General features: G+C 41.3%; 1 protein-coding gene across 4 annotated transcripts in view; it reads left to right on the top strand.

Annotated features, from left to right (window-relative positions):
- tnrc6c1 (trinucleotide repeat containing adaptor 6C1) overlaps positions 1-26,749 on the top strand; it is a 46,299-nt gene that overhangs the window by 15,278 nt on the left and 4,272 nt on the right. The window contains exons 4-21 of one of the 4 annotated variants that reach the window (XM_079457115.1): positions 8,884-9,192; positions 15,406-17,790; positions 18,577-18,771; positions 20,690-20,853; positions 20,936-21,013; positions 21,212-21,269; positions 21,349-21,497; positions 21,602-21,733; positions 21,833-21,976; positions 22,503-22,622; positions 22,730-22,813; positions 22,927-23,176; positions 23,291-23,455; positions 24,034-24,210; positions 24,316-24,465; positions 25,373-25,588; positions 26,395-26,465; positions 26,546-26,685. In XM_079457115.1, the coding sequence (XP_079313241.1) occupies positions 8,884-9,192; positions 15,406-17,790; positions 18,577-18,771; positions 20,690-20,853; positions 20,936-21,013; positions 21,212-21,269; positions 21,349-21,497; positions 21,602-21,733; positions 21,833-21,976; positions 22,503-22,622; positions 22,730-22,813; positions 22,927-23,176; positions 23,291-23,455; positions 24,034-24,210; positions 24,316-24,465; positions 25,373-25,588; positions 26,395-26,465; positions 26,546-26,685 (4,987 nt within the window). Of the gene's footprint in view, positions 1-8,883; positions 9,193-13,741; positions 13,965-15,405; positions 17,791-18,576; positions 18,772-20,689; positions 20,854-20,935; positions 21,014-21,211; positions 21,270-21,348; positions 21,498-21,601; positions 21,734-21,832; positions 21,977-22,502; positions 22,623-22,729; positions 22,814-22,926; positions 23,177-23,290; positions 23,456-24,033; positions 24,211-24,315; positions 24,466-25,372; positions 25,589-26,391; positions 26,466-26,545; positions 26,686-26,749 lie in introns of those variants that run through there. The other 3 variants (XM_079457114.1, XM_079457117.1, XM_079457116.1) reach the window with 3 other exon arrangements.

Raw genomic sequence — 26,749 nt, 5'->3', positions numbered from 1 at the left:
AAACCCCCAGATTTAAAACAACAGAAAATGATTAATACAGATTAGAAAATTTGCAATAATATTTGCAATAATCGCATGTCTTCTATATTGTATAGATACAAAAGTATCTTATTGTTTTAATGATTTTAAATAAGTATACTTTTATCCCTTATTATATATTATTATTATTCTTTATCTATATTTAGTTTGTTTATTTTACAATATGATTTCTATACTTTTTCATTGTGTGGCCCCCTTTGTGTTGGGTGCAACGCTTTGTGCCCCCAAATAAAAACTTTGATCAAACCAAATACATATGCTGGAAAATCAAAAAAAATTTCTGATGTTTAATTGCATTTATGATAAATTTCTATATTTCATTAAATGCCACAAAATCTGGATCCATCTTGGGGCCCCCAGTTTGAGAACCACTGCTGGACAGTGCTATAGAAATGAACTCGAAATTTATTTGAAACTTTTCCCCAGCAGTAAAATTATATTTTGTGTGATGGCACACAGGGACAGAGACGTGAGGTGGCACATGGGGAGGAAATATATTATTCATAGTTTTCCTTTAAACCGTTCATTACAGTGGACTTTGTGAACAAACCAATTCTACAAAATCTATTGGACTTTCCGATGTTTCCGACACAGGGCACATTTGATTATTACTTTCGTTCTCTAATGTACTACAAAGTGACATTTGACAGCGTCGTACTACACCATTATTTGTAATAAATGGAAATGTCACACACTGTTTTAACGAAAGTTAAGCTACTGTCATGCAGTTAAGTGCTTACTGTTAATTGCTCACTAACACATCACGTTTGTCGTGTAGATTGGGTGTAAATGATCTGGAATGAATTATTTTAGGATGTTATCAAGTTTAAATAAGCAATAAAAATCAGCCTAGTGGTTAAATGGCTGGTACCAATAACAGTACCTACAGATCTAATTAATATACATTAGGGCTGGGTATCGATCCTGTCGTTCGAATTTGATTCCGATTCACAAGCTATCGATTCGAGTCACTGAATATAGATTTAAAAAAACCCTATAGATATTAAAAAAAAGATCAGTACATATCACATTGCAATGGTGAATACAAAAATGACACGAAGAGCCACAAACCTGCATATTACACTTTAAACCAGGGTTCCTCAATTAGTTTTCACCAAGGGGCAAATTACCAACAATAGAAAGTCAAGGGCCACAAACTATAATTTGATAACTGCAATGTTTGTTTTGCTATTAGTATTTTTATTATTAGTAGTATTGCCTTATTAGTTCAATTTTCTCAGTTTTGATCAAGCAGTTACCTTACATTACATAAACATTACTTTGTATTGCTAAAAAACATTGTTGCAGAATAAAAAAAATCTGGATCATGTTTTCCATCCATAACAAGTCTTTCTGTCTCCACACTGGATCTCTTTTCCTCGCTTTCCTAAAATGCAGAGTAAATTATTAGACCTATAAGCATTCATATTTGTATTGTTCTTACATTTATGGTGATCAAAATGTAATAGTATTAACTCACCATTCAATGAGAGGAGTGACAGCGACAGGCTAAAGTAATGCCTCTGATGTTGGGGCTGTATTCTGTTGTTGCAATCGTGATCAAGATGTACTGAGACACTGATCAAGATGTGCACTGGAAATCTGTTTCTATCCTGGTTCTTGATGATATTCATTACAGAACATGACAACTCGCAGATATAGGTGGAGGGAAATATTGAAAGTAGAAGCATTGCAATGACTCTGCTGTTCTTGAATTTATCTTGAGAAACAAATTTGGTCCAAAAGTCATTCACATTAGACGCCTTGTGTAGCTATTGGACTAAATTAGACTTTGACATTTCTAAAATCTCCACCTGCAACGATGCTTCATCTTAGGATGGAATCAGGCTTTTAGCGTCACTAGTCCACTGTCCATCTTCTGGAACTGAGAATGGATGTCTTAGGAAGAGGAGTTCAATCGACAAGTTAAAGCTCCCAAATCTTTGGATGCTACTTAAAAATGTACAAAGTTCATTTGTAGTTCACACACTTTCTCCAACACATGCCTTGCTTAGCCACCAGATATCATTGTGCAGCAAAAGATTTTGCCGTTCTGCAGATATTTCCTCCAGTAAAGCTCGGAAAAGACTATGTTGCAGACTCGAGGATAAAGTTTACCAGCTACATCACAGTATCCATCATCTCGCTCGTTTTTCCAGACAATTTGGCACACATCACCGATTTATGAATTATGCAGTGAAATGCCACGAGTGTCGGGCTTACAGCAGCTAGTCTGCCTTTGTGATGTCCAACCATTCGAGGGAGCCCCGTCAGTAACGACAGTCACAACTTTGCTAAAATAGGATTTTGGCCTTTGCCAGGTTCCAAGCCACACGTAAGGAGCTGTGGCTGCATTCTCCGGCACAGATGTGGTTTTGTGAATAACAGCAACTGACTTTTTGTAAGCTGCCACCAATTGTGTTACCTTCCACAGGTTGTGTTCAACCTTCCCAGTTGAAATTGCCATGCAATTACTTGAAATGCCGTTTCATGTTATCAGCCTTACAGATCGCCACGGTCTGCGTGCATAATAAACACGTTGGCTTTGCATTGCGGTGGATAGTTAAAACAAAATCCATTCGCTTTGGAATCTTCTGTTTTCTGTGTCTACCTTTCTCTTTTTCACACTCGCCATGATTTTGTTGTCACTAACTGTCAATGAAGCTGTGCCATTTGCATTGTGCCAGCATTGTCATTGGCTGACAGAGTACCGTGAGAGCTTTGCGAGATCAGAGTGCTTCGTGTGCTTTCGAGCCATTGAATAAATTAATGATATGCTCCCTGTTCCACCCGTTGCAAAAAGAAAAGTGACATTTAGTGGATCGTAGTAGCAATAACATTCGCGTTAATGAATGTTCAGTGCTTATGGAAATACGAAAGAAAAGAAAAACATTCACAGCTTTTGAGAAGGGATATTGAATCGACCGCTTTAAAACTTTGCCCAGCCCTAATATACATGCTTAAAAAATTTGTAAATCGTCAATGACCACTTTTATTAACCATCCAGTTCAATCTTTACCAATATCAGTTTCATTTGTATGGATGGCTGATATGTCTGGCCATCACTAATGTCAATGTGTTTGTAAAGCATTTGTTTGAGTTTTTGAGGGTGTTACGTCTTTGCACATATGCCTGAAAATCAAGTTGTGTGATGTGTTTAATTGAAGGTGACTATGGTAAGGATTCCTATCTGTTCCGCGGTCGTCCCACGAGGCACGTCCCCAGTCGCTCCAGTTTTCATGTAGAGCAGCTGCCTTTCACTCTTTTCATCTCTCTGCGAGAGAACCAGCGCTTTTAAATACAGCTGCATATTTAAAGTCTGCTAATTAAGATCTCCAGACTTTTCTCATTCCTGCGAGGTTAAACATGGAAAGCGATGACATTAGCATGATAGGCGAGCGCTATGCTGATTTTACTGCAAAGGATTCCTGATCTCGGGCGTGAAGCCTTGGAAATGTTTTCGATTGGCAGGGTTGGGTTGGATGTAGATCTTTCTTGCAGTCTTGTTAGAGCAAATCTCACAGCTGCAGGGTGTTGACCTTACTCACCACTGTTTGGTTGCTTTGTTTGACATGTTGGGTTTCATACTGAAAAACTCTAAATATTAAAGTTGCATTTAATTGAAATTGGCTGTCACTTTTGTTTAAATCATATTGCATAGATACTGACTTTTGATTGGTCTGTTTATTTGGCATTCCAACGTCAAATATGTTTGTATAATTACTTCTAAACTGATAAGCTGATAATTTAACGTTATCTGGCAACCATTCTTTTTGCTGTACTTGGTTTATGTCCCTTCTTGCAGAGTAAAATGATTTGCCATCTACATGTTTTATATAAAATGTAATAATTCAAGTGGTAAAACTCGGAGTCCAAACTGAATTTAGATGTGACCTGTTGGGTTATTGCGTTCATGGGTTATTAAGCTCAGTCATGTATGAGCCTGACCGAGGTTTGTTTGTGTTGTCAGGAAGTGACAGATGCTCTGCTGTGATGAGCTCTGGGAGGTGCAAGGTGTGTGTGTATCCATGGCAACAACCGTAGTCTGGGATGCACAGTGCATCACAAGGTGTTGAAGTGTCACCCTGAGGAGAAATGCTCTAGAAGGCATGTGCACACAGGGGATACCCTGTACTCACCTCTATAGATAACTGCTAACCTGTGCCCATCGAGTGATGTTGTATTATATTGACCTCAAAGTTTCTGTGCGGTCTGAATCACATCTCATCGTTGTGCCTTTGTTTTTGGAGGAAAATGGAGCTGCAGTGATTTTGATCAAAATATACCCACTCAGCATTTTTCTGGATTTCGTTTGAAGTCATGACTCGTCTAAGAAGGGCTGTCATTAAGAGTTAGCAACATGTGCGAGTGTGTATGTATAGTGGGAGGTGCTGTCTGCATTCTGTAATTACGTTTAAGGTGTTTCCTCTGTACTTACACTAGGCTTAAGTCCTGTAATTTCAGCCTACCAAGACATGTGAATCCATTCTTCTACCTGTAGCCCCTTTTATCTGCCCTGTGAAGTCAAAGCGCTGAAAAGTTTAATCAGGATTTAATTTCTTATCAGTAATTTACTTTCTTTGGGAAAGTGAGAGCGGGAGATCAGTGGTGCAATGTGAGATGAGGAATGTTCCATGGGGCCAGTGTATTTATTTCTGATACAAAAGTTGTATTTTACATATATATATATATATAATAATCTGTATTTATCTGTATTTTGTTATATATATATTTTTATTCTGTGTAGTGTTATTTGTATAGACCATGAGTCTGAGAGAAACAGTAGTTTTATCCTCCATATGTATGTACTACTGTACATGTGGCAGAATTGTCAATAAAGCAGACTTTGAAATTCATCTCAGTTCTGCAGTTTGTTGTGAATTCAATGCATGATTCTTGAATATGTCATATTTGAACAAAAAACTGACGTTTGTATTTACTATGTCTTCAAATATCTAAGACAGTGCCTTGGTGTTTATTAAAACATTGTCAAGATTGTTGTATTTTTATTATTAATCAAAAGTGTTTTTTATCTGTTTATTGTGTTGGGATGTAGAATAATTTAATTTATGAGCTTATGTCTCCCCACTCGAGCAGTATCCAGTTACACAAATCTAGTGTGAAAATTCTGTCACCGTTTCCTCACCCTCACGTAATTTCAAACCTGTATGGCTTTCTTTTTTCCGCAGAACACAAAAGAAGATATTTTGAAGAATGTTGTTAACCGAACAGCCACCCATTTACTTGCATTGGTTTTGTGTCCATACAATAGAAGTGAATGGGTGCTCGGTTACCAACTTTTTCAAAATATCTTCTTTTGTGTTCTGTGGAAGAAAGTCATACAGGTTTGAAATGACAAATGGAGGAGCAAGTCAAGCTGTTTTAACAGCATGTGTGGCATAGTGTCTGTTATATATTACCTCATCTTGTTTCTGAATGAATCAAACTGTATCTTTGCACATATTAGGCAAACGTTACAGATGTATGATGGCTGGGGTTATGATATTGGTTCTAATTATGCCCAGACATAAAAAAAATATTTTTACACAATACACTTTAATACATGTCTGTGATTTTGAAAGTCACTGTAACGTCTGTCACACTCCTTCTTGTATTTTTATTTATGTGTTTGTCACTGAAATTTTAAAAAGGTTGCTGTTGAAAGAGCTTAGTTCGCTCGCCCAAGAATGAAAATTCTGTCATACCCTCTTGTCATTTCAAACCTGTTTGACTTTCTTTCTTCTGCAGAACCCAAAAGAAGATATTTTGATGAATGTCGGTACCCGAACAACAGTGGTACCCATTCACTTTTATTGTATAGACACAGAACCAATGCAAGTCAATCTACGTTGTTCGATTACCAATATTCTTCTAAATATCTTTTTTTGTTTTTTGCAGAAACAAAACTGTTAAACAGGTTTGAAATGACATGAGGGTGAATAAATGATGACACAAATTTCATTTTTGGGTGAACTTTCCCTTTAACTTGAATCCATAACATTCCTTTGATAGGGGATCACTAGATCCTGGCCGGCGAGTCCCCTTAATGCTTACGCAGGAGAGTGTGCATCAGGCAACAAAGCTTTAATATAAGCCTGGCAAAGTGGTTAGCAATTAAAACGTTTCAGTTCACACAGATCTCATAACTGTGTAATTGGTTGCGGATTTGCAGTGTATATCTGTGTCCAATGTTCAGAGAGCTCAATTTAGACACACACGCACTCATTCCCTGTGTTCCCCCTCCCTTCCTCTTGAGGTCTCGTAGCATCGCCCTCCCCTTCCACTCTCAAACCGCCCCTCACCAATGCTGCATTGTGATTGGACGAGCACTGGCAGTTTCCAGAGAAGCTGCTAGAATACCCTTCATCGAAAAGCCCTGAATGCAGCCATTTTTCACAGCCTTGGGGTACAAGTGTTAAAGGCACAGAACGTGCAGGTACCTCCAGTGTAATTACGAGGAATTAGCCACCCTTTTAAGGATCCATATGCTTCCTATAAAACATCCATAACCAGCCATAACAATGGGTCGACTCAGACACGCAAATGAGAAGAGTGGGGAGGATGGGGAAATCTGTTGCGATTGGCCGCCTCAACTCATGGCAGGCAAGGATAAGCTGGATTTAATCAGAGTATTGGCATCACCAGCTTAGCACTGCGACTGCGCCGCTGGAAAGCGTCTGCACTGCAAACATGCCATGAAGGATTCCAAGGGGCCATTACTGGGGGAGGGATGTGTTTGTGAGCGAGAGAGAAAGGGAGAAAATTACGTGTTCATGCTAGTAAAGGATTCATGTTTTTCTGTAGCGTTCAGGATTTTCGGTCTTCCCTGTTTATAATCAATAGTTTATGTGATCCCTGTGATGAGCCAATAGGAAAAAGGCAGTAGATTTTGGGTGATGCAGTTATGCTATTTACTCTACATGAAGCTTTTTCTTACAAACGTGTTGCTGAAAAAAATTATTACTTGCATACTCATTAAAAAAGCTGCTGCCATCACAAAGTAGCTTTTTTAGTTCAAATCTTTTTGTTTAAAATAGTACAGTTGTTAATGTGTGATTTTGTATGTTAGCAACGTGCTAATGTATAGACAGTTTTTATACAACAACATAAACAAACGTTACTGCGCATGCGCTTTTTGTAAATCACATTATCTAGCAATACAATAAAATTAAATTCAAAAAATTGTTCATCTAATACAATTACTATACAATAAAAGAATCATGTAAATAATATGAATTAGTGAAGTATAAATTATTATATTATTAGCCTCTAGCCAGACAGATAAACAAGCACAGATGTAAAAAAGTTTACTTCGAGCCAGGCACGTGCGTCTGATGAAACCCTCTATAGACCACTTTGCGAGATGTAAACACTGGTCCAGAGTTACTTTTGGTTTGATTTTTATTTTATTTCACATAAAATTAATTAAATATATGTCTTTAACATTTTGATTTGTTGTTTTGTCTTGTTTGTTATATTTTGTTCAAATCTTTGTGCAGTGTAAAAAACTGAAACGGCACGTTCTTCTGGACCAGTGTTGTTTACGTCATCTGAAGTGGTCTATTGTATATTTTTATGGTGAGTTGCCACCTCTGTGGAGCACTATGTAGGAAGTTTACTAGATTTTAGAACAAAGCGTCAATGTTTAAAAATTAAAGGGATACTTCACCCAAAAATGAAAATTCTGTCATCATTCAAGTAGTTCCAAATCTGTATAAATTTCATTGTTCTAATGAACACAGAGAAATATATTTGGAAGAATGCTTATAACCAAACTGATCTTGCCCCCCAAATGAAACCCATAGTAAGGAAAATTACTTTTCACTCTGTTAAACACAAAAAAAATACATTTTGAAGAATGTGGGACAGCAAACAGTACTTTTGACTGCCATTTTTTCCTATTACGGTAGTCAACTCGAAGGTGAGTAAATGATGACAGAATTTTCAACAGAGTTATCAAACAAGTAGCTTTTTTCTATGATCTTCTGTTCCAATGCCAGACAGTGGTTTATCTCCCAGCAGAATAAGCATCTCACCCCGTCTGAGAGTTACGAGTGTGTTACATAAGTCCGGCACTTATTCACTCAGACGTTTCTGCTCCCTCTGCTGCAACTTTGCCTCAGGCCGAGCTCTGACTGGATCTCTCATGGCTAATTGTGTAACTGTTTGTACTTCCTCCACAACACACATGGGGTAGCAGGGGTATAAAAGTAGTCGTTCACCTAAAAATACAAATTCTGTCACTACTTAATCGCTCTCATGTCGTTCCAAACCTTTTGGTTTTTTTCTGTCGAGCACGCACGGAGGATTTTGAAGAATTGAGCTGGTTGCTGTTGTTTGTGCTATTGTTTTATAGCAGTGCTATAAACAAGCTTCAAATGGGTCAAAAACGATCTATGCTCTATATTCAAAGTTTTACTTTGTTGTAAGAACGTATATTTTTATCATTGTTTACGGAAAATCACGACAATTGTTATAAACTTTTTGGAAAGATTTCAAAGCTCATGAGGTTGAAGGAAGTAACAGATTGTTATTTTTAGGTGAGATATCCCTTTAATATAAACAACAAATATTTTGTTTGATTTTGTTTCATCCCTCGAGTCTTGTGCGTCTAGACCAGCTGTAGAAGGTAGTGACAGACGAACAGTAAACACAAGGCCCCCTCATCAGCCTCGAACCCGCTTATCCCTCCCAATCCTTCTCATAGGCTTCCCCTCTAAAGATGCTTTCTGTTGACTTTCATTATGGCATGTGCTAAAATTAACTTTATCCTTCCCTCTCCCACCTCTCGCTCTCTCTCTCTCTCTTTCTGTCTCTCTCTGTCTTTCATCTCTGTGTCCACAGTGCCAGACTCTGCCAAGCCCAGCCCCACCCCTCCTCCCCCCACCAACCCCAGCACCGCTGCCAACCCATCCGTGCCCTCAGCCAACAGCAGCAGTGGTGGCAATGGCAAGCGCGCACCCTCCAGCACCCAGCAACAGCAGTCGGCAGCCCCACGCTACCCGCCCCGAGAGGTGCCCCCTCGTTTCCGTCAGCACGAACACAAGCAGCTACTGAAGCGGGGCCAACCTCTGCCCACTGGGAGCCCGGCTCTCACACAGCCCTCCTCCACCAGTCCTACACCTCAGTCCTTCTCCTGCCAGACCCACCCAGGTCAGCTTCTTTTACATGATCTGCACAGGACAGCCTGCTGTCTGGCCCAGAATACACTCACACCTTGTTGGCAATAGTTTTGTGTTTTGAGGTTTTATTATGTAATGTTGCAGAAAAGTGGGAGAGTTGATGGCATTAGGATGGATGCATACAAACCAACTGTTTAAGTGATCAGCATGTGTTGATTATTTGTGTCGTCCCACAACCGACTAGTTCTGATTTATTGATTATTGATTTATATGTTGTTATACAGTTTTTTAAAAAAACATGCTAAAAATAATTGAGTTTTTCCCGTCATGAGTGGCCCACAAGGTGTCTCGCTATTGTTGTTTAGAAGCAAAAAAAAGATCCACCATTAATTCCCTTCAGAGTCTTTTTGTTATCGTGTTTGTGTTCATTCACGTGTATGCACATGCGTGTGCAGAGGCTTGCTGTGGATGCTGGTATTTGTTTGAGAAAACTAGATGAAGAGAAACACTCTTTGCTGAGCTGTGCTTTGCTACTTCCTGTGTTTGGAGGCGTGTGGGTTTGCGGGAGCGTTGTAGTTTGTACGTGGACTTGGCAAATGTTTTTTCCTGTGTCTATGGTTTCTCCAAGTGCAGTGGTGGAGCGAGAGAGAGTTTTAGAGGAAAAGATGGCAGACGCTCAGCTCTGTGGGCAGGGGTGATTCACAGCTTACAGTAAATGTGTGTGATTCAGAAGGGGGGTCCTCTGATTGGTGTGGCACGTATATATATGGACCGGGTGGTGAAAGAGATGCTTGTGGGCCATTCTTGCTTTCATGAGTATTGATTGGCTGCTGTTTGATCTCGAGGAATCCTGTGGTGAACTAGAGGACTATTAGGTTTTCATGAAAAGCGTGAAAGTTGCACCACGCTGAATTGTCTGACTACACAGCATTTTAGGCTTGCTTGAGATGTGATGGCCATTGCGGAGTAAATTACGAAGGTAGATTATAATTTTTTTAAGGAGCAAGCAGAGCTTGCCTGTAAAAAATTCACCTCACCTTATTTGTTCCCGTTTTACTGTTTGCCAAAGGTCAAAAGTTCACAGCAAAACTAAAACCATAAGATTTGACAGTATTCATTCATTCGTTTGTTTATCATTTATGTTTCTATTACAAACCTGCTAAGCTTATTTTAATATTGGGTTTAGTATAGTTTAATACTGCTGATTAGAAGTTTGTCCTGTATGTTGGTTATAGCATTTTCAGGTTTCAAATATGTTTTAATATACATTTTAATTTGTATTATTATTTTTATTAATTAATTTAATTATTATTATTTCTATAATATTGTAGTAATGTAATAATATTTTTATGTCAATTTTAGAAACTTAAAGCATTATATTATAAGTTATCGCATATCACAAAAACTCTACTGTAACATTCTCAAAAACAATTTTTTTTACTTCTACTAAAACAATTTTGATACAATGTTGAAGAAAAATGTTACAAAATATACATGTTACATGTAATATAATAATTATAATATATATATATTAAATATTTGATATGTTTTATTTTACAAAAATTATAGTTATTTATATAGTTACTTGCATTATTGGAGTATTTGTCATTATTTTAGCATCAGCACAATTTTTGATATAAATAGTTTTGGCCCAAGTTTAAGGCAGCGTTACCAATCCCAGTATGTATAGCGATGAGCTCTTTTTTTCAAATTCTAAATACAGTTCCTTTCCTTACTTCCTCCTCTGAAGTATCTCTCCTTATCTCAATCCAATGCTGTCTCTCACTCCTGGGTTAGGTTTGGGTCTGTTTTGAGCTGACACGTGCACTGAGCTGTGGTTCCGCTGGATGTTACTTAACACACATTGGGAGCACAGCGAGAAATCAGAGCTCCCAGCTTTCTGTGTGTGTGTGTTTTACAGGAAGCTGCTGGAATGCAGCCGAATGGCCCACAGCTCTGCTTTAAGCCAGCAGCAGCACTGAGGCTGTATTCATTTTGCTTGTCTCTTTTGCTCCCCATCTGTCATACAATCGTCAAATAGATACTGTAATATAACACAGCCCAAGGGACAGAAATTACAGTTGCATTAAAATATGAAGTGTGCCGTTTATGTGAAGTACTTTCTTCCAACTTCATTTGCAGAGATGACTATAATAAATCATTTGTAGGGGTAGGATTTACCCTAAAGGTGTGAACATACCAGAACATCTTTTTGAGCATCATTACCAGACTGACATGGTAAAATTTGCTTAGCCTATGGAGAGCATTTAAGAAAACCAGTTTGCAAACATTCATTTCTACAGTGCTATTATCCGGCCAAATGTATTTGTTTATGCATTGAACAGTTTAGAATTATGTTGCGCCGTGTGGCATCGTACATTACAACCGTTCTGCAGTTTCAAGAGTACTATTAGAGTATTATAAGTCTGTTTTCTCCCACTGAGACAGAGCCCAGACTCACAAACTTTCTCTCTTTTCCGGTCACACCCACACAAACTTGTATGTGCATCCTACCAATGCCAACCATGTTACAACCAGGAAGTGGAGTTAAGAAATGGTCATGTGGATTTCCCCATCTCACCTGCTCCTCCTGCTAAGGATGTTAGATGTTTTGTTAAAAGGCTAAACCATTTTAGTTTTATTATTTTAAAGACAGCATGTTCTACCCTAAGTATTTGTTTTTATCTATAACAGTAAACTGTACCTTTAATACTTATTTTGAAAAGTTACTGCTGCTTGTTCATCTGTCCTGCCAGGTATTGATCGGCAGTGCTTGTTGTCATGCCTTTGTTAGCTCTGTTTCTGTTCAAGTCGCCCCCTGCTGTTGTCTCCTGGTGGTCGCCGGTGGCTGTTCGTTCCTGATGTCACATCCTGAGCTGGGGATGTGTAGATGTATATAGTACATCAAGCCTGTTGGTTGTTGCATAAGACCCATGGTGGCTCCTCCTTCCATTCTCCCACCAAGCCTCTTAACAACTAACAAACGGCAATGTCAGCAATGCCCCCTGTTCTAAGCCCCAGAGTGTTGCTCCTGTTTATTTCTACAAGGATGCATATACAAACCTCCTACGCAGTTTATAAAATAATGTGTATATTTGGCATAGACAAGATATTGTTTACTAGGACGCGTTTCCTAGGGGAACACGAACACAGATTTGCATTAAAAACAGCAATGGATTTAATTTAAAAGATGCTACAAAATTACACTACAACATTTGTAAAAATGCAGTGCTCAAAGCTTGAAATGCTGAAAAATAACAAAGATGAATTGACAGACATTTAAATATTTTACCTCATTATACTATATGAATATTCTCATGCTGAAAGTCTTTGCTTTATATTTTTTATATACGGTTTAACATACCGTTATTGTCATGAGCGGTCTCCTATTGCTGTTGGTCAATAAACCAAATGCAGAACCACCTAAGATTATAAATGCAAAAATTATACCCCTAGTGTTGACACACACCAGATATTAAAAATAGAACAGTTGGATGCTGAGAACGTGACCTGTGGACAGCTCATGGTGACAGAAGGCTGTGATGGACTTAACACACTCAATGTGTTCGATTTAAGATTACCACAGCTAATTCACAGCACTACAAACTTTTTATTTTTGCAGCGTTGTCCCAGTGTACATCCCTTACCTGTTCTCCAGCTGAACCATGCCACTTTTACTGTTAAACAAACGCCAATAACTGTTTAAGTGATGTGAGCCAAGGATAGCGTTTTTATTTATTTGGGAATTTCATGAAAGGAAAAAGGGCTTAACCAATAGATGAAGCTTTGATTACATCGTTACATAGTTGGCCGGGAAAAAAAGCTGGCATTGAGTTGGATTATAATAGGAGTCTGTTTTCTGTAGACTTTGGTGTATTGTTTGTATGGGAGGCGCTGGGACCATTTGTAAACAATCCCCTGCTTGATGCCAAGAGCTGGTGTGCGCTTTCGTAAATGTTCATCTTTTCTACTGGTGCCATCCCTCGTTCCCTCCCAGCATGCATTGCCTTCCGTTTATCTTCTGTTGCTCTTTCTCTCCCCCCCCATCTCTCTTTTCCATCATTAAAGTACAGGCACACTCTGCAGCGACATTTAGCCCTTAGCCACCTGCCCGCCTCCATGTGAACCTCATTCGGTCTGTTTATCCTGTTTCTCATGCATCCATTGAAGTGCTGTTTTCCTGTTTACTCGGGCCGCACCTCTGGTATGCAGAGCTACAACTGCACACACCCACATGACTTCTAATATTAAAACAAAAGCATGCGCATGTTTCTGTGTTTGGACTGTCCTTGCAGCGCAGCCCTTGCTCTGAGACAGAGTTGCTTTTGTGCATCTATTCAGCAAGCTCTATTGTGGGCAGCGGTGCTAATTGTGGCCTGAATGGTCTCGGCTAAATGTTTTGTGACAGTTTGAAAGCATGAAAGACGACAGGGGCGCACGAGAGAAGGATTCCCCCCCTCTTGTTTTGTTTTTTCCTTCCTCCTAACGCTCTCAGCTTTAACCTTCAGCTCCTATGCAGCCCGTTTCCCCTCCCTCCCTCGCGAGAGAGTCTCCTTTCTCTGTATCAGAAATAGAGGCGCATATAAATAAAGCCCGGCTGAAGGAACAGAGATCGGATCCTGCTGTAGCCGTGTGGGACGAATGGGGCGGTCGCTCGCATTCTGAGCTGCAGTTCTTTGGCAGCGTATCAAATATGAGTCTCAAAAGCCTTGCGAGCAGCAGACATATTGTAACGGGGATGGCCAGTGCTTTGCATGCAGACTAGCGCTTCTGTCAGGATGGTCGGGCGACATCTCTCCTCAGGTACTTTTCCACTTCTCTGCAACCCCACCCCCTCTGACCCACGCTGCGATTCTCCAAGTGCTTATTTTCCGTTTGATCTGTGCTGTTCTGCTTCTGTTTACTTTGACCTCGTAGCATTCAAATCACTACAATAAAACACAAAACCCTAAAGCTATAGCATTGTGGGTTAAAGATTACTGCAGGGCAGAGGTTTGCTGACCTCATCTGATAAGCTTGTCTTCTTGAGCGAGCTACAGTAAGATGTTGATGGCAGCTCTAAGCTTACTTGGCATCGGTTCAGATGTGATAAAATGGCGTCTTTTACTACGCAGTCTACAGAAGAACAGCGTTTTGGTCGGGAAATCACTAGCCTCTTTTATGCGCACCCACCACCATTTTTTCTTATCTGTTGTTAAAAGTCCTTTTTGCATGGTTTGTGACAGAAAGCCTGGCTTGCGCAAAGGTCTCCTCTTCTCTCAGATCTGACACAGACTGAACCATGCCTGCACATGCAAAGCCGCACAAAAACAAAACAACAGAGTTGAACCATTGCCAGGAAGCTGGCCAGCATTTGCCAGCTAATTAACGCAACATGAACCCGGTATCCGTATGTGGGCATTTGTAATGTTTTCATTGTGGTTATCAGTGCATTCGTAGAATGAACATATTTCTTTGAAAGCAAATTCTGCGGTTTTAATCGGTCAGGCCAGCAGAGGGAGATTTGGAGAGCCAAGGCTTTTTGGTGGATGCAGTGGAAAATTATGGCTCCAGGCTAGTACACACATGTGAACCTGTACATGTGATCACTGGGGCGTTCATATGGCCTTTGCTATACTATATTTTGTTAATAATTTGAAATAATATTGGAAAATAGGGGAAAAAATAACTAGGTAGCCTATTTCTTTAGCATAAGCAGTGCAAGTAATGTTAAGTATTATGTCTTAAAAATCTAAAATGCATTATTACTTGATGCATTCATGTGCATTCTTAATATGGGATGAAAAGCACTGTAAAAATATGTTTGTTTAAAAAAAACAAACATTTTGGAACCAAACTCTATGTTTTAGTTCAATTACGAATTAGCTTTATTGGCATGAGAGCATTGGCCATCACATAAACAATGAACAAAATAATAATTTAGTACATTAAATAAAATAAAGACAAAAAATAAATACATCAATATACAAAATAACATTTTAGGGCAAGTTTACATGATCGCCATAGTAAATAAAATACAGGCTGTTAAACAGCATTTGTGTGTGTGGGCCACTCTCATTGTTCATTGTGAAGTCATTTCAATCAGAATCGGTGTGTAGCCATTAATTACGTAGGATGATGTAAAGTCAACTTGTCATTGTGTCATTTCCCTGTTTTTGACAGCATGTAAATTCAGTTTATATTCTGCAAATCACATGCGTTACAGGCAAAGTAATTAATGGTTTCTTTGTATCTCTTTCCACAGAGCTGCCCCTACAGCGTGGCCTGGCAGCCCAGTATGAGAATATACCCCCCAATCGCAGTGCCAATACAGCCTCTACTAACAGCTGCAGCGGCTGGGATCCACTGATTATCGACGAGAGCGATACAGAGGCGTGGCCTTCCATTTCATGCAAAGAAAGCCGTGTCCCTGCAGGATGCCCCTTGGACACTGAAAGTATCAGTGACATCAGCAGCACAAGCAGCATGAGCATGGCCACAGGAGCTGGCCAGCAAGGCCATTTCTCCACCAATCACCCCAGCAAAGCCAATGCCAGCCACTCAGGAGGTCTGCTCTCCAGTCAGGGTGGGGCCAGCAGAGGCTGGGGCTCCGGCCCATCTCCCACCAGTGGAGGAGAAGGGAAGAATGAAGTCTCCTGCACATCAGTGGGAGCCAGGGGTTGGGGCTCCTCCAACTTTAACTTGAACTTAAATCCCAACGCCAACCCCTCTGCCTGGCCAGTTCTGGGACATGAAGGGAGCGGCATGGGTGGCGGCAGCTCTGGAGGAAACAACCCTCCTCCTAATCTTTGTAGCCCACCGGGCACACTTCCCAGGCAGGGCTCTAGCTGCAGTAGCAGTATAGGTGGTGCCAATGGAAATTCAGCAGGTAATGGTGGTAGTGGCAATTGCAGCTCCACATGGGGTAGCATTATGCCCAGTGACACTTCAGAGCCACACTCCAGCCCATCCACGAATGTGTCTTTCAGCTCCGAACCTCTGAACCTTAACACTGATGGACCAAATCACACAAAGCAGGAGCCCAGAAGCCCTGGCCACAGCCTGCCTAACTGGGGTGTTGGCCCTCCAGGCATGGGCTCATTTGTTCATACTCCTGGAGGAGCCTCGCAGGTCAACGGGGAAGATGAACCTGTTTGGCGTAATGGAGACTCAAAGTCTGTTAGTGGCTCAAAAGATTCTGGTTGGGACTCAGGGAGCAGCTGGGGACAGGGAGGAGCCTCAGGTACTGCTGGCTGGGGACAAGCTGCCTCAACTGGAGAGTGGGGTAAGCCTTCCAACAGTGAGCCCAAAGGATGGGGTTCATCTGGTTCTCCCACCCAAGAGCAGCAACTTAATTCTTGGGGTCGCGGGGCCAATGCTCCAGCCAGTGAGGGAAGCAGTGACAGCATGGAATGCCATCCTCACAGAAAGGATCACTCATCAAGGGATGAGACCTCCCCTGTTATACCTGCCCAAGACATGGACCCCAGGGTTCTGTGCAACACAGGCTGGGGACAAACACCTGTACGCCAGCATACCGCTTGGGAGATGGAAGAAGCTGCACGCTCCAACCACAAGAATGACATTGGAACTGATGCCTGGGGCTCATCCTCAAATGCAGCCAATGCAGGACCAACATCAACTTCTGGGAATGCCAATCTAAACTCTGGCAATGCATCCAGACTTGACTTTGGGGTCAAGAATGAGGGCCCCAGTGCTGGAGCTGCCCCAGGCTGGGTCACAGGCATGCAATCACCCCAGGCTGGCTCTGGATGGGCAGAGCCACCCAGCAACAAGAAACCCTCCAGTGGTCCTGGAAGCTGGGGCAGCACACCATCTGGAGCTCCTGCTGGCAACCTGCAGAAAAGCGGTCAGACTTGGGGTTCTGAGGAAAAATCTCCCACCTGGGAAGATAGTCACGCTAAAACCAAACCACAAGGTTGGGCTGAGGGGCCCAAATCATCTCATGGATGGGGCAATGGACCTGGAGGAGAAAGTAAATCTGTGGGAGAATGGGGTGAACCTACAGATGCGAAGAAAAATGGCCCGTCCAGCTCCTCCTGGGAGGCAGAAGGTTCAGGCTGGAATGAGGGCTCCAGAGGATGGGGAAAGGCTGCCCCAGGAGCAGGAGGAAACTGGGGAGATTCACAGCGTCCCAGCGTGCCCCCACAAGGATGGAATAACAAGCCTCAAGAGGGCAACAATGGCAATAGTGGCGGTGGAAGCATGGGTTCATGGGGATGTCCAAGCTCTGTAAAACAGAGCAGCCCCGGATGGGTTGGGGGAAATGGCGGAAGTGTTAAACCTGACCAAACTGAAGAGCCCACTGGATGGGAGGAGCCCTCTCCACCCTCCATCCGTCGTAAAATGGAGATCGATGATGGTACCTCAGCTTGGGGTGATCCAAGTTCTTACAACAAGACAGTCAATCTCTGGGACAGGAATAACCCTGGAACACAAGGAAAACCATGCCCTATCAATGCCAACAATGTACCCAACAACCATCATCATCATCCCCATCATAACCAGCCTCCCATGCAGACCCACAATCAAGGAGGGCCGAACTCTAATAATAACCACATTTCCCCTGATAACGTAGCCCCACATCAGACTGGGCCTCCTCACAACAGAACATCCCTTATGAATCCAGGTAAGATATTTAGTTTTTCATCCGAAACCAAATCAACACATTAAGCTTGATTACAAAGTTTCAGATAACAAGAAACTAATTTAACTAAATAGAGATTTCCACATGGGACAATACACTTTAGATTACTGTTTACATTCTGTCTCTGAGTGGCGTTCAACACTTGGAATGGACCCAGCGCCCTCTGCTGTTTGTCTGTAACTTTGCTCTCCCTCTGCCAATGCTGTGTTCAGCATGGCATCCTATACTCTTATCTGTGCCAAGAATTGAACAGACGCTTAATGTTGCTGCTTATTCCATTTCAGGACACAGAATCTTGTTGTAATAAAGTTCCATAGAAGGGAAGGAAGGAGGCGGGAACCGGCGAACATTTGAACAATAAAACTTTAATTAAATAAACAATAAACACGGAAGTAACTGACCGGCAGCAACCTCACAGTCGACTGCCGGCCATAAAACATACACACACTAAACATATGTCCGGGCCCGGTCCTCTCTCGTCAACAGTCCTGCCGATCGTCCTTTTAAGCTCCCAATCTCCTCCGTGATAAGATGCGGGACCGGTGCGCGCACAGCTGCTTGCACTTATCACTCACGTCACCGGCCCCGCGTCACGCCTCTCGTCCCGCCTTCCTCACCACACTTGTAATATAACATTTGTAGTTTATTGACATTATACTATGTTATGTCATTAATGCCAGCCTTCAAAACAAATTTTGATAATTTATTTATTATACGAAAAGTGGTGTCAGGAAATGTTAAGGTGGGTTTTTGTGTGTTCCTCTGCAGGATGGGGTGACATGACAAATATCCATTCAAAACCTGAGCCCTCATGGGGAGAACCAGCAGCCCCTCCAGCAAGTGTGGACAATGGCACTTCGGCATGGGGTAAACCCTCAGGTGGCTGTGGAAGCTGGAGTGATAATGGGCCTGAGGTCTATGGTCGAGGTAACGGACCCCCTGGATCTGCTCCCTGCAAACCTGGTTAGTTTTGATATTGATATTATAGGAGTTATGTTTTTACATAGATTTAAACCAGATTAAGTTGCCATTTAAGAATGGTCATGTACATTTTGTAATTGCTAAGTATACAGATGACAGGATCCACTTGTTTATAGTGGTACATGCTTACGAAAGTACTTTGTGCTGTCATTGCTTTATGATGGGATTAGACATGGGACGATTACCGGTTTCGGGGTATAACACGGTTTGAAAAGCCGCGGTTTCAATACCACTAAAATAACCCGTTCCTATCATACCAATCCTGCGGTATGCACAGTTTTTTCGACCTCAAAGACGGAAAGTTATGGAATCCCTCAGTTTGTGTGTAACGAAGAGTGTAACGAGTCACGTGGCCCCTCCGGTTGGTGCAAGCAGTCAGAGAGTGAGAGTCACCTGTGTGCAGGATGGCCGAGGTAGATGAATCTTTGGAACTTTTTCCCCGTCAAAAAAGACGAAGTAAAAAATAAATACTGGCAGTGTTTGGTTACAAGTAGCAGCAGAATGCCATGACTTCGGAGGTAGTGTCTGTGCACTAAGGCAGCCCAGAGAAACAGATAGACAGCGTTACGGAAGTCTGCTTGAATTATAAACAGAGAGGGCTTTGCAATAAATTATCACATATTTAAAAACTACAATACTAATTTATCGCTAGAAATGCAATCAAAAGTTGTTGAAAGTGAAAATTAAACGTACTTTTATAGAAAACTAAGCTCCGACTGGCGTTTCGGCTGACATTGAAGTATGTCTATGTCATTGGTTAGCTGTGAAAAAAGGAGCTTGACGTAGGGTAAAAAGAAAAGTTAAACTTTTTTCAACCTCAAAAGACGCTGTAAGCTTCAGAAAAAGACGCTCGGGACATTTTTTGAAAACAATGTTTACTCTATAGGATTATTGTGTAAAACAGACGCTAGCATCTTAAACCATCTAAGAGAGTAATCGTGTTTAGTACTTTTGAAAAATACTATTTGGCTTTCTACAGAGGCAAATAACATGGCTAATCAACTAGCCCAACATGAACTAGGTGAACATGCTTTCATTCCTGCATCATAACGTGGACTGAAAAATAAATGTGTAGAAAGTTAACATGATTCCAAAAACATTGTTCAGCTGCAGGTTCGACGACTGCTTTTATACAGAAATTGTTTTAATTCTTCAGCTGCATGTTAAGGCTCACTTAAGTGACTGCATTTTATTTCCTTTAAAATGATTTTTTACAGAAAATAATTTGTTCTGAACTTCTGATTATTGTTGAGCTACAGGTTAAGGCTCACTAAACTGACTGCATTTGTTTTAATTAAGAAGAACTTTAATATTTTTTAAAATGTTTTAACCTCACGTGTTTGTTGTTCCAAAATGTTCTATATGTTTCTTAAAAATAATGGTGTTCAGTGGAAAAAAGTTGGTTTTATTTAAAAAGAACACATTTTAGAGATTTGCTCAAGGTTATCATACTGCCAGAATCTCATACTGGCCCATGCCTAGATGGTACGCTATATTTAGGGATAAATCTTGTTGATTCCTGTCCAGTTAAAATAGCAGTTTGCTTGGTCTGATTCAGTAGAAAGCTTATATTTTATCGTTTACCAGAAATTCACTTATGTTAATGTGTCAAATGTAATTAAAACTACTTGATAGCTACTCTTACTTCTCAAATACTTTCCCTTTCTGAAATATTGGTTTTAGAACAACACGTACCATTAGTATTATACGTTTTGTTGTTCTGGTATCTATATCTGACCCAGGTGCCTGTTATCAGAGTCTTGAGCTTGAAAGCATGTAACCACAGAGCCCCCTGTTGTTGAAAAGAAGGCACTCAACGATTGCACATTTTTTAAATGGTGAAAGACCAATACCAAATTGTGCTGTGGATATTTCTAATAATCTTTATTTTGTCATCCAGCCCCCAAATCTATGCAAGATGGCTGGAGAGGTGGTGAGGACATGAGTCTGTCTGCGAGCCAATGGGAGCAAGATGAGGGAGACATGTGGAACAGCACTGCGTCTCAAGAGAGCAACTCCTCCTGCAGCTCCTGGGGCAACCAACCCAAGAAGGGCCCACCAAAGGTTAATACAAGCTACAGGAACAAAGAGAGTTCATTTAGGCATCAGTCAGAATCAACAGATTTTTTTCTCTTTTTCTCTAAAGGGAAAAGTCCCGATCAAACAGGATGATACCTGGATTATGAATCGTCTGATCAAGCAGCTGACTGACATGGGCTTTCCTGTGAGTACTGCCTCTCACTCACAAAAATATGATTTCACTCAACATACATAGTTTATTTCATTATTTAGAAAGGGATGTCCCTACATCCATACATTTTGTTTTATTCACTAAATATGTCTGTGCAATTTCTAGATATGCCTTAACAATATTATTCCAAGTGATTAATAAATGTGTGTGTGTGTTTGTTTGCTTTAATAGAGAGACCCTGCAGAGGAGGCTCTTAAGAGCAACAACATGAATTTGGATCAGGCTATGAGTAGGTGTTAACACCTGTGAAATCTTTAAAACTGCTTTGCCAAATGATTGTATATATTACAAAATATATTGTGTCGTAGGCGCCCTGTTGGAGAAGAAAAGCGAACTGGATAAACGGGGGATGGGAATGTCTGACTACAACAACGGCCTGGTCAATAAATCAATGGGCTGCAGACCTTTAGTCATCTCCAAAGACTCTTCCTCAGATCGTCCTCCCTTCTTGGACAAGGTACCTGCTTCTCACAGTAATGTATACAGGAAGACTTAAGGATCATGGCTTCTAGGAGACTAAAGAATGTGGTGGACGTTGTTTTTTCATCCCTCCTTCTTTAGGATGCTGGGCTAGCAGATGATGCCCAAACCTCACCGTTTATGCCTTCTCCGAGCCTGAAGCTCCCATTGGGTAGTGCTGCACTCCCTGGCCAGAGCCTTGGAGTCGCCATGCAAAACTTGAACAACAGACAGGTGAGTCTATGAGGATCGATGTATGTGATATATATTTATACTAAGGCTAGGAAAAATCATACGATTTATCTTTATCTGCTATAATCCCTGTGTGTGTAGATGCAGAGTGGAGTGTTTGGTAGCAGTGGAGCAGCACAAGCCCGGGCCCTGCAGCAGCAGCCTCCTCCCCAGCCGACAGTGCCGCCTCTCAACTCCTCCCAGCCTAGTCTACGCGCTCAAGTGCCTCAGTTTCTCAGCCCTCAGGTGAGCTCACGCATGCCAGCGTTTTAGCATCTTTCTGCGAGAGTGTAGTTTTTTGTCAATTGACCCTTCGCAAAACCCTGCACCCCTTCCTTAATGTTGCTGTGTCCGACAAAGTTTTTGGTATCAGCCATTTGATCCCAAAGTAAATTCTGGTCGTCCATTGAGTTTTGGTCGGCCGTGATCGTTCTTTGTGAAAACGTGAAAAGTAAATGTTACAAACACAGTACAGCTGTTGCTTTACGACTTCATTGCTGAAAACCTAGATCCTTTAAGCCTCTCTGAAGGCTGAAGGTGCGCTCATCACATCACAGGGACGCAAAGCATATCTTGCCAACTTGCTCATACATACTTATAATACGCAAGTAATATATCAATAAGTGTTGTATTCCGCCTTAAAACACCACTTCCCGAACGATCCTGTCTGTAATTAATACATTAAGGATTCAATTAAGGTCAATTGAGTTTTAAGGGTGATGATCGCATTACCTTTGGATGTCGTGCTGAACTCTTACCATTCTGTTCACAGGTTCAAGCACAGCTTTTACAGTTTGCAGCAAAAAACATTGGTCTCAACCCTGCACTTTTAACCTCACCAATAAACCCTCAACATATGACCCTGTTGAACCAACTTTATCAGCTGCAACTGGTGAGCACTCATCTTGTGGATGCTGCCATCTTTTATTCATATGTTTTTACTTATCAAACTTAAAATGTATCTCATAGTAATGTAAGGTTATCTGTGTGATTTTGCAGGCGTACCAGCGTTTACAAATTCAGCAGCAGATGTTGCAGGCACAGCGCAGTGTTTCTGGCCCCATCCGACAGCAAGAGCAGCAAGTGAGCAGTTTACACCCCGTATATTGGCCGTGCACTTCTTAAAATGTTGTTCCTTCTCACATCCTACTCATCTTCAACTGTGAAACCTTTATATTTGTTCGTCTCTTCTGCAGGTTGCACGTACAATCAATAACATGCAGCAACAGATTCAGCAGCATCAGCGGCAGTTGGCTCAGGCTCTGCTCATGAAACAGCAGCAGCAACAGCAGCCGCCTCCCTCTCACCCGGGCCTGCATCCTAGCGTGGGCAAATCAGCTCTGGACACGTTTCCGGTCCACCCCCAGGCCTCCAGCCTCTCCGTTTCTGACTTTCAGACCAAAGAGCCGCAGTCTTCTCCAAACTCTTTCTCCCCCTACCCTATGTGTGAGTACCAGCGATGTCTTTAAATAAAGAGAATTCTGCTTTCATAGTGGACAATCTGTATAAACTGTACTGGAGGAGTTGAGCACACATTGATGCTTTTATGTCTGTTTCTAGCTGGATTAAACCCTAACATGAATGTAAACTGCATGGATGTAGGTGGCCTGTCCATGAAGGACCCTCCTCAGCCTCAGTCACGTCTGTCCCAGTGGACACATCCTAACTCCATGGAGAACCTCTCAAGCAACTCCTCTCCAATGGAGCACAACTATAACAAGCATGGTACAAAATGGGGACATAGAGTCATGCTGCGTTTGAGACAACTCTGATATTCTGGCTATTGCCGACCTAAATTCTGCAAGTGAACATCTCAAACGGCAAATGAAGTCTGTTATTGGAACTCGGGGCAACCCCAACCTCAGCGAGACGCGTCATTTGACGTCACGGACAAGATGGCGGCTAGCTCTTCGCAGGCTTATGTGAACCGTAAACAAACTTTAAACAATTTTTACAACAAGTAATATGTATGAACTTGAACATACAAATTTCCAGACACTGTTTATGAACAAATGCCCACATTTGAATAGCTACCATATAATAATAACCTAGAATGCTCTTACGTTCTCTCTGCGTCTCATTGTTACGTGGTAAACATGCGAATGTGACACAGGGTTGACTGGTCAAAAATCTGATATATTACGTCATAATTTCCAAAACCCGAGTTGTCTCGAATGCAGCATCATTTTCCAGAATTGTGTTTGCAAAAAAGAATAACCAATAAGTAAAAAAATATTTCATTAATGGATTTCATGTAAGCCTTGTTATCAGTAAATATACTGTAAATGTGTGGAATTTCACAGGTGCCATCTCTGCCGGTCCCCTAAGTAAACCCCCAATGGATGACTCCTACAGTCCCTACAATCTGCTTCCCAGCTCTGAGTCTCCTACCAGCCCTCTGACACCTCACGATAGCTGGGGCCAGGGCAAGAACACCAATGACAAGATCTCCAACGGGACTAACGTCAACTGGCCTCCAGGTGATTAAACAGCATCTCTAGAATCTCTTTGGATTAGTCATGAAATTATAAAACACTGTTACAATCAAAGAATTAACATAATCTGGTTCTTCTGAAATCCCTCAGAGTTCTGTCCAGGAGTGCCTTGGAAAGGACTGCAGAATATCGACCCTGAGACTGACCCTAATGTGACCCCAGGGAGTGTTCCCAGTGGGCCCACCATCAATACTAACATTCAGGATGTTAACCGCTATCTGCTGAGAGACAGAAGTGGAGGTAAAATGGCTAATTGCTTTTTCACAAAAAAATCTTTCTGCAGGTAGCACTAGATGTAAAACAACTTAAATTCCCCAAAATATCTGTAGTTAAAATATTCTGTTGAAACAAAATACTCTGATGTACCATATTCAGACGGACAGCTTTATGTGTCCTCTAAAAAAGTATGATGCATGTGATAGGAAGGTTAAAGACTCCGGGCAAATTAAAAAATGTCTACGTTTTGAGAACACTATCAACTAAGTGGTTTAAATAGATCATTTGCACAGAAATAGTTTGAGACAATATTATGTCATTTAAGATAATATAATTTATTTTAAGATGATACCCCTATTCCTTTCATTATATTTATATTCTCCACTTGGAATCTTGCCTGCTTTGTTCGGGACACATCGTAGGTTCCACTCCAACCTTCTCACAGAGTGAGGCTCCACCTCCCTCCAGCGATTGGCCAGTCACTAGCTCTTTTGGTCTGTCCTCCCCAGAGGCAGATAACACAGGTACAACTCCCAGAATCCCCTCATGCCCTCAACCCTCCCTGTCACACACCTGCTGTTTTAGAACAGATTACAGTACCTGGAACGGTGGTTGCATTCCCAGAAAGAGCGCTCTGTCCCTCTGTGATGTTAGTCAGACACTGTCCCTTTGTGTAGCATGGTCACTGACTACGTGGTGTTGTGGTGAAGGGCTGTGTTCTTTATTCTGTTCTGTGGGACATGAACCCCTGCGACATCGAGTATGAGCCCCACTCTCTCCTGTCTGCGGTGATGCTTTAGTGTCTATAGCACCTTTCACCTATTGGTTTGTCTAATTCTCAGAATTAGACACAGGAAATATGATGTTTTTTTCTAACTTATTTAACCTCAAGTATTTCCATTTTCACACATTTAATGTTATCGATGTACAGGCAAGCTGTCTGACATGAAGTCCACTTGGTCCCCGGGGCCCATCTCACACACCCAAGCTTCTCTGTCTCATGAGCTTTGGAAAGTCCCTCAAGGACCCCGGAACACGACGGCTCCAACTCGGCCGCCTCCGGGCCTGACCAACACCAAACCATCATCCACATGGGGCGGAAACACTCTGGGCCTGGTGGCTGGATGGAGCAGCTCCTACTCCTCAGGTGTATATCATCTCTTTTTAGTGCAGTTGAAAGTGTGTGTGTGTGTGTGTTAAGCTATTGTTAGGGTTGGGTGTGGGTGAATAGAAACGGCAGTTGAATTGTAAGTTTTATATCAGTAAGGGTGTGAACGCTATCAAAACGTTGAGGTCAGATGAGGATGAAATGATTGAAGTTGCAGGTTCTGGCGCTGTAGCGGATGCAGTGTTGTGGTTTCTGTCTCACATATCTTGTGTGTTAGGTAGCAGTCCTACCCTGTTGTTCAGTAACACTTCCTTCAAGCATATAACTGAAGCTTTGTAGGTGTAAATTGCTGATTTTATCAGCAGTAGAAACATTTGTAGAAATCTTCAACCAGAAATATAAGTGTTATTGTTAACCTATGTTGCAATGAAATTTTTTTTTTTTTCAAATCTGTATAATGTCTTTGTTCTGATGAACACAAAGAAAGATATTTGGAAAAAGGCTTATAACCAAACAGTTCTTGACCACCATTGTCTACCATAGTAGGAAATTTCATTTTTTCTTATTTTCTGTTGAACACAAAAAATATATATTTTGAAGGATGTAGGACAGCAAGCGGTTCTGAGGCACTTTTGATTACCATTGTCATTTTTGTCCTACTATGGTGGTCAATGGTGGCCAAAAACTATTTGGTTACAAGGATTCTTCCTATATTAACAAAAATTAAGAAAAGCCAAAAAAATTGATTTTTGGTTTATGTTAGAAAATGCATTTACTAATGTTAACAAAAACAACCTTATTGTAAAGTGTTACTGAGTCGTTTTATGTATATTCTCTTAAAGTAGGAACAACATGGAGTACAGATAGCTCCAACAGAAGCACTAGCTGGTTGGTCCTGAGAAACCTCACCCCACAGGTATCTACATGGCAGTCTGTTCAGTTTATTAGAATGTTTACCATGCACTGTTATTATATCTCTGTTTTTGTGACGTTTAGATCGATGGTTCGACACTGCGGACACTGTGCATGCAGCATGGCCCACTTATAACATTCCATCTCAACCTAACGCAGGGCAATGCAGTTGTGCGCTACAGTTCTAAAGAGGAAGCTGCCAAAGCCCAGAAGTCCCTACACATGTACGTATACATTTCCCTTTTTCTATTAAGAATGATCATCCGCAAAGGATCGTGACATCCTTTA

The sequence above is a fragment of the Barbatula barbatula genome (assembly GCF_947034865.1).
Source record: "Barbatula barbatula genome assembly, chromosome: 5".
Classification (NCBI taxonomy): Eukaryota; Metazoa; Chordata; class Actinopteri; order Cypriniformes; family Nemacheilidae; genus Barbatula; species Barbatula barbatula.
This window is presented reverse-complemented; position numbering and strand designations above follow the sequence as displayed.